This window comes from Meriones unguiculatus, chromosome 2, assembly GCF_030254825.1.
Source record: "Meriones unguiculatus strain TT.TT164.6M chromosome 2, Bangor_MerUng_6.1, whole genome shotgun sequence".
Classification (NCBI taxonomy): domain Eukaryota; kingdom Metazoa; phylum Chordata; class Mammalia; order Rodentia; family Muridae; genus Meriones; species Meriones unguiculatus.
The window spans coordinates 63,131,097-63,143,131 of record NC_083350.1 but is presented as its reverse complement, the minus strand read 5'-3'; the positions used below and the strand labels follow the sequence as shown (position 1 = coordinate 63,143,131).

Sequence of the window (12,035 nt, the reverse complement as noted above, 5' to 3'; positions counted from 1 at the left end):
ACTCAGGGAGGACATGCTTCAAGCTAGTTACAGTGGCAGAATTCGTAAGGCAGTAGGCTCCTTCGTCTGATTCAAAGAGCTGGCCAGCCACTGTTTACCACCCAGCACACACCATTAAGAACGGGTGAAACAGACTGATTGCCCTCTGAGTCAGTGCTTCTCAGCCCGTGGGTCCTGTCTCCTTTGAGGGTTGAATGACCCTTTCACAGGGCTCACATATCATCTTGCACATCCTATATAACAGGAGCACAATTGCGGTTATGAAGTAGCAACCGAAAATAATTTTGTGGTTGGGGGCCACCACAGCGTGTGGAACTGTATGAAAGGATTGTGGTGTTAAGAAGACTGAGAACCCCTGAAATCCTCACTTTGTCCCTACTTCCTGCTACAATCATCGCCAACTCCTGCTCTGTCTCTCAGAGCCCCATCTCTAAACCCGGAAGTCCATTTCTTTCTTAGAATGAGCTTCCCAGATAGAAAGGAAGAGTGTCTTTGCTCATGTCAGCTAGTTAAGGGGGGGGGGAGAGAAAGAAAAGAAACGTGTCTGTTCTGAGTCGGCCAACATAAAGCATCCTTTCTGTCAAAAAGACTGTCATCAAAATGGCCAGTTGCCAAGTACCACAGCTCTTCCATTCCATAATTTGCTGTGTCCCATGGATCCTCCTTGTCCTGCTGGGTCCTCTGTTGTTACTGGACTTAGTTTAGAGTCACAGTCTGGGTGCAGGAAGCCAGGTTTGGCCACCTGTCCTCAATAAGCTCATTAAAGCAAACACAATGTAGTGAAAAGCAGCAGGGGGGAAAAAAGAGATTTATTCAATGTGGCTACCCTGGGAAGAAAGACAAAGAGTTCCAATGATGCCCCGTCCTAGTTAGGGTCACTATTGCTATGATGAGACACCATGGCCAAAGCAAGTCAGGGAGGAAAGAGTTTATTTACATCATGATTTATTATTGAAAGAAGTCAGGAGAGGAACTCAAACAGGGCAGGAACCAGGAGGCGGGAGCTGATGCAGAAGCCATGGAGGGGTGCTGCTTCCTGGCTTGCTCCCCCTGGCTTGCTCAGCCTGCTTTCCTACAGAACCTAGGATCACTCCCCAGTGATAGCACCACCCATAATGGGCTGCACTTTCCCCCATCAATAACTAATTAAGAAAATGCTGTACAGGCCTGTCTACAGCCCAGTCTTATGGAGACATTTCCTTAATTGAGGCTCGCCTCTCTCAGGTGACTCTAGTTGTGTCAAGTTGACTAAAAAAAACATCCAGCACAGTCCCCAATGTTCATCTTCAGGGTTCTGAAATGAGTTTAAGATTTAAGTAGAAGGCCAGAGTCAAGCATAGCTAAGCAGCTCAGGATAAGGTGTGGTGCCCATCACTCAGACCTCCCATCTCCCCTTAAAGGTGGTCTGGCTCTTCCCAGGTCTGCTCTTCCCAGGAGAGAAATTTCCCTCTGACTGGCCCAGGCTTCAAGCTTTCTCTTTTCCTGGTGTGAGGTTCCTGGAGAAATCCCAGTTTCTTGAGGTCACTTGTTTCAGTAGACTGATAGCCAGAGTGAGGGATGCTGTCTGCCTAGACCAGCTTTATCACCACCAAGCCAGTGACACTCTGAGCCTGACCTTTTCCAAAGCCTGCTTTTGTTCAGGACTCCCATGGGGCCTTCTTTTTCTCCATGTCCTCGTCTCTTTAAAAATTAAATGTCATCCTTACATGCATGGCACCTGTGTACGCACATACGTGCACACACACACACATACACACACAAGGCAGACACTCATATAAATATACATAAATAAAAGTAAGTATGTTTTATAAAGAATCCAATGGGGAAAGGAGAGATGGTTCCATTAGGAAAGGCACTAGCTGCCGAGCCAGATGACAGGAGTTGGATCCCCAGAACCCACATACATAATACATATATACATGCATGCATATACACATACATGCATGCATACATACAAATTAGTGCTTAAGAAAAGAGAATCTAATGGATGATATGAATGCTTTAAACATATAGAACACATTTGCATATACTTTCCCAGGGTTGTGAACTCAAGCACTACAAGGAGGAAGTGAGAGATCATTTCCACTACAAAGGGGCTCTTTGCTCTGAGTAGGATTTGCTGTGGGGTCCAGAGAGCCTTCTGTTGAATTCTGTTATTTTTTTTTTAATTTGCAAATATTCCATCTCTGTGAGACTTTACTGTCCAGACACTGTTTTAATCAACTCAACGACATCCCCTGTACACAGCTCTCCACAAGACAACAATTGTTAAAGCAAACATTGGTCGCACCTTCTCTGTGCCAGGCTGCAGAGCAGAGGTGATTCTGGATTCTGACTGGGAGCAGCTTGTGGGACTCTGTGGCTCCTACTGTGTCTGTGGCTCCTACCTGGGAGAGTTCTCTGGGGTTCCAGCAGAGAAGGAAGAAGGAAGCCAAGTAAAAAGTGATGGAAAGAGAAATCCCTGCACTGTAATGGTGACCAAAGGGGTGGAAGGGAGAGAGGGAAGAATGGGGAAGGGGGGGAGGAGGAAGGGGAGGAGAGCACTCCTTTGGTTTAGGAGTAGTCAGGGAAGATGTGCTCACAGAGATCAGAGGACAACTTTCTCTTCGGTGGCATGTGAGTTGCTGGGATCAAACTCAAGACTGTCAGGCTTGGTGGGAAGCACCTACATCATCTGAGCCACAGTGCCTGAGCCTGCTACGTTCTTTACTTTCTTAAGGCTTTATCTTATTTCTATTTATGAGAGACAGAGGGAGAGAGAGAGAGAGAGAGAGAGAGAGGAGTCTGCCATGGATTTGCAGGTACCCGAGGAGGCCAGAAGAGGGCAACAGATCCCCTCAGAGCCCAGCAACAGTTGCTTCATGTGGGTGCTTGGATCCAAACTCAGGTACATCTTGTTAACTGCTGCACCATCTCCCCAGCACTGCCCCCTGCCCCCATCATTAGATTCTCAAGGAATCCATCACTTTACAAACATCAGGAGTCATGGCTCCCCCCCCCCCCCTTTTGATGGAATCCTTAACTGGTGAAACAAATGTTGATAATTGTCTGTTTTTAGAAGGCAGCTCTTCATTAGCCAGAAGCTTCCATTTAGCCAATATTAAGTGAGTCGCTAGGTCTGTGTGCTCAGTGAAAATCCTTGTTTATAAAAGCTTTCTAAGATGGAGACAGAAAAATATTTTCCCACTGTACTTCAAAGAGGCCGCAAAAGCAGCAAGCCTCTTAAAAACATGAAATGCTTCATGGGTTCTGCTCCAAGGAGTGGGAGGGGGGCAGGGTGCTTAGAAATTTTCTGTTTGAGAAAAAGGACTCTCAGCTTCAAGCTGCCTTTAGGTCTCACAGCTCAGCCTAAGATGAAGGGCTTCTGCCCCCAAGATTATCATTGCAGAGGGAGTTTCAGAAGCCTCGGTCTCCACACTGTACCCCTGGGGAAATGCTCAGAGCTCCAGCTCTTGCATTCAGAGGGAAATCCTCCCCTAGCTCCACGACGGTTCCAGGTCAGCGACTCCGCACTCCAGCGACAGCCGTTTGGTTTCTATCCTTTCCTCTGAGTCAAAGGCCCAGCCCCAGCTCTACCCTGCAGCTAGGGTTGCTTGCTGGCCCACTCCTCAGCTAATCAGGCTACTCCCAGTGATTCTTCAGAAAGACAAAAGTGGCCATCACTACCCTCCCACCCCCCCAAATGCATACCTCACTGCCCTTAAATGCCCCCTTCCAGGGCTTACCTCGTGGAGCTATTCCTTCTATGGACTATCTGTCTATCCCATCCCTTTTGTCTACCCTGACACAAAATACAGGAAGGACTGGGGGTAGGGAGAAGCCTAAAGTCTACTCTGAACCAAATTGAACCACCTCCATTCCTTACCCAAGGGTCAGTGCTGAGCCCACAGGTGTCCCCCCACATTTCTTTCCTCCGGCTCCCCAGCAGCATGCAGCAGGGTGCTACCTGAGCACCAAAGCAGCCCCACGGCCAGGAATCCAGCCCATTGGCTGAAGGGTAGGGAAAGCAGCCCAACACAGGTGAGCAAGCTGAGGCTGTCTCCTTTCCTCTTGCTTTCTGATCCTGGCTCGGTTTGTACAACTGGAAGGGTTTCTGAAGTTCTCGTTCTTGTTTGCAGACTTGGATGTTGGGCATCAGCCTCCATGTCCTCCAAGCTTCAGGGTCTAGGACAGGTTTGGATAAGCCTAGTAGGTTACCTTGCATAGTCTTTAAGGTTAAAAAGTGCATTTCTAGTGCCAGTGGGATAGTTCAGAGGGGAAAGGCACTTGTGCCAAAGCCTGATGACTTGAACCCATGGTCGAAGGAGAGAACCAACTCCCAAAGTTTCACTATGACCTCCACGCATATTCCATAGTACCTGCATGCCTTCACATATGAACACAGCAAATGTACACACATACATATGTACACGCTCAATGTGGATTTGGTTTGCTTTGCCTCTGTCCTTTCAAATGTCAGCTGGGCTTGGCTGTCCAGTCTCTTAGAGTGAGGAAGCATTTTGGAGATGAGCATTTGTAGGGGAATTCCAGGGTTGGGGGGGGTTTCCTCTAGCTGGTGAAGCAGGAGGAGGTTTGGAAGAGGGAGTGAGGACAAGAGGGGAGTAGGGAGAGCATAGGAGTGCTGTAGGGAGGAAGGGGTGAGGTCAGAAGGTCCTTCTGGGGAGCTAGCTGTCTGCCAGGGAGGCCCCCTCACTCCTACCTAGGGGATGTAGTCTGTATCTCTGGCTTCTGGGTTTTCTCCAAGCCAAGTGGAGAAGGATCTGGGAGCTTCCTGTCATGTCCTCATCCATTTAATCTCCTTGCTATGGAGAAGGCATCCTTTCCCTAGAAGGGCTTACTCCTTCCCAGACCTCTTCCTCAGGACATTCAGCTCCTGTGTCAGGCTGTTGAGGAATTGGGACCATAGGGAGAAAGCAGGACACTGGGAAGGATGTAGGACATGATGAACCAGACTGCCTCCATCATGGCCTTAAAAACCTTCTTATAGTAAAGATAAAATAGGTTCATTCCTGTTTATAATTAAACCTCTATTTCTTAAGGATTGGGCTATACCCCACCTGTAACCTTAACTACAGATGTCTTTGTTTCAAAGGTTATTATAACCATCTTGCAAACCTACCTTGGTTTCAAATGGTTGTTATGGCTACCTTGTTATGGCCACCTTGAAATCATGTCTTTGTTTCAGGAGGTCCCTATGATTATCTTGTTACGCTTATGTTATGCTCCTGTAACCCCGCCTCTTTTGCCCACCAAATCTACCATTTGGAAGCCCCCTACCTCTGAGCTATAAGAGCCTTGTCTTCCCCATGTTCAAGGTTGGTCTCTTGAACTCCACCTTAGGGAGAGGCAGCCCATTTGCACAAATAAAAAAAAGCTTGCTTTAATCAGTTGCTTGCTTTAATTAATTTGGTCGTGATGACTCTGGTCATTGGTCTTTCTCCTTGCATCTTTAGGATTAACAGATTCTGGGGAGAAACTGGGGTCCACGGGAAGAAAGTGAGATCATGTGTTTTAACTTAGCCCCTCTCTCTCTCTGCCTCTCACGTCCCTTTGTGCTGAGGATTGAACTCAGGGCCTATCACATGCTAAGCAGGTCATCTACAATTCCACAGCCTTTTATTACCCTCTTAGAAAATTAGTAATCTTAATATGTGACCCATCCTCCTGACTTCATTTAACCCTAATGACCCCCCTCCGAAATCCCAACTCCAAATGCAATCAACACCCAAATGTAGGGTTATATTTTTTTGTTGAGACATGTATGAACTTTAGAGAGCGATATCTAAACCATGGCTGCACCTCTCACCCCTGGGAGTTGTTAAGGGAGCTGTGATGCTCACTAGTCAAAAGCCACCAGCTATTCTGAGGAAGACCAACATCAGGGGGGATTCACGGGTGTCAGGGAAGGCCAAGAACTGCCCTTGAATTCTCTGGCTGGGGCTGGGAAGTGGGGGACTGACCCCGCAACTGAGGAAGAACACGGGGTGAGGGGACAGAAGATGTGCTCAGGGAAAAGCCGCACCACCTGCATTCGCAGGAAAGAAGCTATACTTCCTTCAGGTCTGAGCGGTGTTCTGGTTTGTGCCGGGCCTCAGCCGTGGACCTATTTTTATCTTCATCTGCCACGGTTGCAGAGCGGCCTTGCCTGATGTAGAGAGTCTGTGAAATTATCGTTCCACAGGAGACCACTGAGGATCGCTGTGGGTGCCCTGCCAACTCCCAGCTCCAGGCTGGAATTGTCTGTGGCAGGTCCTAATAGCGCTTGTACTTTGAGCTCACAGTCTGGCACGGAGCCCCCCAAGCTGTCGACTCACAGGGCTGGCCAATCAGCTCCCCTCCCTGGCAGCCCTCGGTTTAAGCTTTCTCTACTTTTCAGGCTTGGTTAGTGACCACTTAGAGATGTGGTGTGTGTGTGGTGGGGGGTTGTTGTGGAGGGTGTTTATGAGATGTGTGTGTGTGTGTGTGTGTGTGTGTGTGTGTGTGCGCGCGCGGTCACGTGTTACTCATGCTTGTGAAGGTCACAGTTGTTCTGTTTACCTCAGATGGTTTCCTGTCTACCAGTGAGTCCCGGGAATCGTCAAGTCTCCTCCCCAGCTCTGGGATCACAAGGTTTAACACCGCGGCCTGGAATAAGACTCAGGTCCCTGTGTTTGAGTGGCAAGCACACTCACTGAGATATTCCCAGAGCCCCTGACTTCCCATTTTCTGTGACTTTGTTGAACCTTTCTCCAGTTCCCACCTGCCCCCCGTCCTTCTCCCTCCCTTCCTCTCAATGTAGTCATCTTGGAGGACTTCCTGGAGGCTGGCGGCTGCAGTGCACACAGCGGGCTTTGCTGAAGTGTGATCTAGCCCTCAGCTCTGCTGACTTCTCGGAAGATTGCTCCAGCGTGAGGTCCTCCTGTCCCCAGGAAGGGACGCCTGATTCTTGTGTTCCACACATCCCTTCCCTGATAAAAAGGAGGAGCGGTGAGACCACAGGCTGCTACAACATGATGAAGGTCCAGTCACCTCATTTGACAAGAGGTGTGTTTCTCTGAAGGCATTTTGCCTCATCATCAGGCCAGCCGCGGAGGCTGTGGCGTCCTGGTGGACTCACACTGGCCCATCCGCTTTCCAAGGCACATTTCCCGTGGCTAAAAGACTTTGTCCCTTTCTGTCTGGCTCGCTAGACACATTTGCTCCCTGCAGACCGTCCAGGTAGCAAACGGACAGCTGAGTGAGAACTGGCTTCTCATCTGCGGGGCCCAGCGTTTTTAATTAGCTCGCTGGACGGCTACCCGGCTCCTTTACCGTGTGCATTATTAATGGCCGCAGGGAGGAGACATCCACTCCGCGCTGTGATGAGCCTGCACACTCTGTCTCAGCAACTGGCTGCGCTCGGTGGACTCTGCAGAGAAATAATGGCAAGACTGCAGAGGAACCATCATTAGGATGCTGTCCTGGGGAGCCCAGGCTACCCCACCACCTCGCTGATAACGGGAAGGAAACAGCACTTCCTAGACCATCAGGAAAAATGGTGCTGCTGAGGTCGGGAAGTCTGGGTTTGGTCCTACACTCAGCACACACATACTCACACACACATACATTCTCACACACATACACACTGACACATACATTCTCACACACATATACACACATACACTCAACACACACATACGCTCACACACATACACCCTTACACACGTGTATTCGCTCACATACACTCACATTGAATGGGCTCTGGCTGACTGTTTTGGAGATGTAGACAGGCATCGGTGTCATTTATCTGTGACACCACAAGAAAAGAACCTTGTCCTGCCTTTGCCGTCTGTTCTGCTTCCCTGGGGCCTTGCTCTGAGCCTCTGCCTGGCCTTCCGCCTGGAACCGGCCCAACAGTCCCAACCCTGAGCAGGAGGAGTTTCTTTGGGAAGTAATTCACCGAGTCCTGCTTCAGTTCCTTGCACCAGCTGGTCCAGTCTGGCTCATGTCCCACTGGGGTACCCATGTGCAGTAAGACCAAAGACCCCAAAGTTCACACATGTGACCCCACACATAGAGGACAACCATTGCTCCAAGGACCGAAGGGCATCGTCACCAAACCTCTGCTAACTGTTGGCCAATGCTTGTTTGGAAGCAATCAAGGGCTCCGTGCTGGGAAAGTTTCATCCTATGCCCCCCCCATGTGTGTGTGAGAATTCTGTGTTTATGGGTAGCGGTCTGTGCAAGAGCGGTTACTGCAGAAGCACAAGAATCTATGTTTGGATCCCCAGAACTCATATGAACGCCGGGTGTGGTCGCCCCACTCTGGAACCCCAGCACTGAGCACAGGGGCAGACACGGGGAGATTCCTGGGGCTCCTTAGCCAGACAGCCTCCCTGAAACACAGCAAGCTTCAGTTCAGTGACAGGCTCTGTCTCAAACACAAGATGGGGGCCGTACGGGAAGACACCTGAAGACGCTGCACGAGCGTGCCTGCTGGTGAGCACAGACAGGCGTCACACACAGGCCGCAAATGCACATAGCCTTGCTCTGCCAGGCCCAGAGGCACAAGGCTGTGATCCCGGAAGTGTTCAGAAGGCTGAGGCATGGGGATGGTTAAGATGAAGCCACCTGTGCTGGTGAGCTCTTGGGCCAGGCTGGGCTGCACGGTGCGGCCCTCGGACAGACATGCCCCGGTGTGCACTGCCATATTTTTTGAGCTGCAGGTGGACTGAGCTTTAATACTGGAGTTAAATGTAACCTCCGAGCAAGAGGCTACGGGCAGCAAACCATTATCGCTCACTAATCACGTAAGCACATGACTTTTGGGGTTTTTTTAGGGCACGCCTGTGTGCCAGATAGAGACTGGCATTGTCTGGCGCTTAGTATTTGATTGTAATTAGTTGGCCCGGCCCTCCCCGGGTCTGCTTGCTGTCTTTTACAAGACAAGTACCCCAGAATGACCTTCATAATCCTTGCCTCCAGATGATCCCTGAATGGCAGAATAAATGACTGCACACCTGGGCAGGGCAGAAAGGAGGTAGGCGTGGCCAAAACATGGCCAAAACGTGGCCAGGCGTGGAGGAGAGAAGGATCATGGAAGAGACAGAGAGACAGGAGAGAGAAGGAGCGCCACCATGGGATAGATAGTGAACCACATGGGCCGGGAGGAGTGACCTCTGAGAACGGCATGGAGGGGAGAGGCCCGGATGGAAAACATGTGCAAGTATTTATGGGGCTATTTTACGGGAAGAAGCCCAGATAGGAATGATTCAGGCAAATGGCATGGGCTACGGGGCTGGGTGGTAACCAAGGTGGCTTAAGGGATTTATACCTGCCCAGCCACGTATGAAATAAGGCTTATTCTAAAATCTGTAAGGTGTCTGTGTCTCTTACTGATTATGACAGCAGGTTAGATAATACCAGTGCAATAATTTGAGCCCATTTTTATTTCCTACACCAAAGGTCACACTTTGCTGCACAAACACTCACACCCTTCTAAACTTCAAGGAAAGGTGAGACAGGCTAATGCCGTGCCACACAGGTAGGGGATGATGATAACTCTGTGATGACTCTGCTCATGATCTGTTGTGTGACTTTTCTTGAGGGAACTCGATAAACACCCACAGATCTGGCACCAATGACAGAGCCGCAAAACAACTGCAGTGAAGTAGAGCACGGATAGCTGATGAGTTTACTTTGATCACTTACAGGAGTATGGGTGAGGGGTTATGTACGACAGCCTGATGACTCACGGATAGCTGTGTAACCAAAAAGCCCACCTCAGCCTGGGTGCTCTCTCAGGTAAGCTGCATTCCTAAACCTCCCTGTATGATCTGCAGCTGCCTCCACAGGCTGGAGAGTCTCTTCTTCCCAGCAGTCCTTAGATCCAAGAGGCTTTGTGGATCTTCTCAGTTTCAGGAACTCACTGAGTCTTGTAAGTTGTCGTTGGTGTAAACAGGCGCTCCCCAGGATGGGATATTTACGTTCAGAAGAAATGCCACACAACAGGGTCCCCTCCTCCAGAAACTTTCTCTGGCTGCCACATGTAACAGTGACATGGGACACACCTGTCACTTTTCCGTGACACACCCAACTCAGGGGCTTGCTGTGAGACTTTGCAGATCACAAGAATGAAATTTGTTCCTCATCTGTTCCTAGCCCCAGTTCCAAGCAGCCTCTGGATAAATTTCTCAAACACACTCAAAGCCAGGTCACACCAACATACCTGTAGGCAAAACATTCTTTGTACAGAAAAATACGTAATAATCTTTTTAAAATAAAGATCTTTAGAAAAGAATATTGATTAAATTCTGTCTCTACTGTATTTGATATACTTCTTGGTCTTCCACCCCACTCTCTCTTCAGAATTGACAGTTATAGGGCCAGGCTCTTGCCTGTCTCACCGAGAAGCAGGAATGTTGACAGTGTGTAATCAGCAGGACGTATGGCATATTGCCTGGAGAGAGGGAAGGGATCCAGAACACCCCGAGACTGCACTCTGGGTGTGAAACAGTGATTCCAGCCAACAGGAGTAAGTGATGGCTCAGCAAGAATTCAGATATCCTGCTCTGACAAAAAGTTACTGAGCAAGTGGAGCTAGAAATCTCTACAACATAGAAGCCCGGCCACATCTGAGAGTGGGAAGGCAAGGTCTCAAACCCACAGCCAGACAATACTGCTATAAAAATAACATGGGGACATCAACTGTCATATTCTTAGAGGTTAATTCCGAATGGAGGGTAAGAGATAAAGTTTATTTTGTCATAATTCATAAGCTCTCTCCCTCCCTGTCCTTCCCTCCCTCTTCCTTCTCCCTCTCTCCATCCTCTACCTTGTAGATTGTCTGAAAGACCCGCTATCTTCTCTAATGGCTGTGATTTGAAAGGTAGTTTTTAGGTTTGTGAAGTTAAGAGGAGAAAGATGGAAGATGGAACACCTTGCAAGACATCACAATGACAAAAGTCACCACAGGAAACATCACCAGTGAAAGCCCAGCTGGAAACTTGTGAAATTGCACTGTAGAAAATATTTTACAGTTAATAAGACATGTTGAAGCCTTGGATGGTTGGGAATTTGTCAGCCTCTAGGGTGGTAGGAATCGCATTGAGCTCGTGCCTGACTCAGAGCCCTTGATGGTTCCCTGTGACCCAAGGCTTTCTCCTGAGCCTTCTGCCTGGCCCCCTTCCTCACTTCCATCCTCTCTCTGCTCCCCTCTGTAGAGAAAAGCAGCTCTCCAGGTGCAATCCCCTAGGTGTTCCTGTTTGCTGTATTTCCCATCAGAACACCGTGCCCATGACAGCAGCGGCCGGATCTGTTTGCACTGTTGCCATAGTCAGGCCTTAAATAGCAGCTGCGATGGGCATGATGAAGAACCTGTCCAGAGAACAAATGAATCAATGAATGAATGAAGCCAGTTAAAGTTTCAGTGATGCTATAAGCGGTATTTTGGGGGTGCTGGATAAAGAGACCCAGGTTTTTCTCCTCAAGAACCCCCTGGGGATGATGGATATGCCAGACACTCAAAGCAAGGATATTAGCCCCAAATATCAGTGTATTTTGTTGCTGTGACCTCTTCCACACCAGCAGAAAGGGGCTTAAAGAAATCAGGCCTGGAGAAAATAGTCTTGGCTCATAAAGTCAACTTCTGCCAAAAGTGAATCAGAAATCCTTGTAAAAATGTGTGATTTTTCTGTCTGAGTTGAAAGGGCAGAGGAGCAGCCAGAGACACCTCATCATGCTGAGAGCAAGGCATTCTCAGGCGCTACCAGAAGCATGACAAAATGAAGCCCCCAGGAGCCAGCTGGACAGCACTCCCAATGCCAGAGAGGAGGCCATGTGAATAGCTATTTTATAATAGGCCATGTGATGGCTATTTTGAAACACATCAAATACATTACAACCTATGAGCTCATATTGATTCTTTAAAAAAATCCAAAACAAAACAAATTTAATTGGTCACCTTGGGAGATTGCTAGGCACAAAGTTATTATTCTGGAATTTGATGAAAAGGAAGGGAAGAATTAAGTGTTTGTCCTGCTTTCCTTGATAGCGTGAGCCAAGATAACCAACCAAGA

At 48.8% G+C, this 12,035-nt stretch overlaps 1 protein-coding gene across 2 annotated transcripts in view; it reads left to right on the top strand.

The window, feature by feature from the left end:
* The window catches only part of Galnt1 (polypeptide N-acetylgalactosaminyltransferase 1), a 125,368-nt gene extending 118,659 nt beyond the window's left edge, over positions 1-6,709 (top strand). For both annotated transcript variants that reach the window (XM_060377594.1, XM_060377593.1), the window contains exon 14: positions 6,543-6,709. In XM_060377594.1, the coding sequence (XP_060233577.1) occupies positions 6,543-6,694 (152 nt within the window). In that variant the 3' untranslated portion in view covers positions 6,695-6,709. The remainder of the gene's footprint in view (positions 1-6,542) is intronic.
* Positions 6,710-12,035: the final 5,326 nt, after the last annotated feature.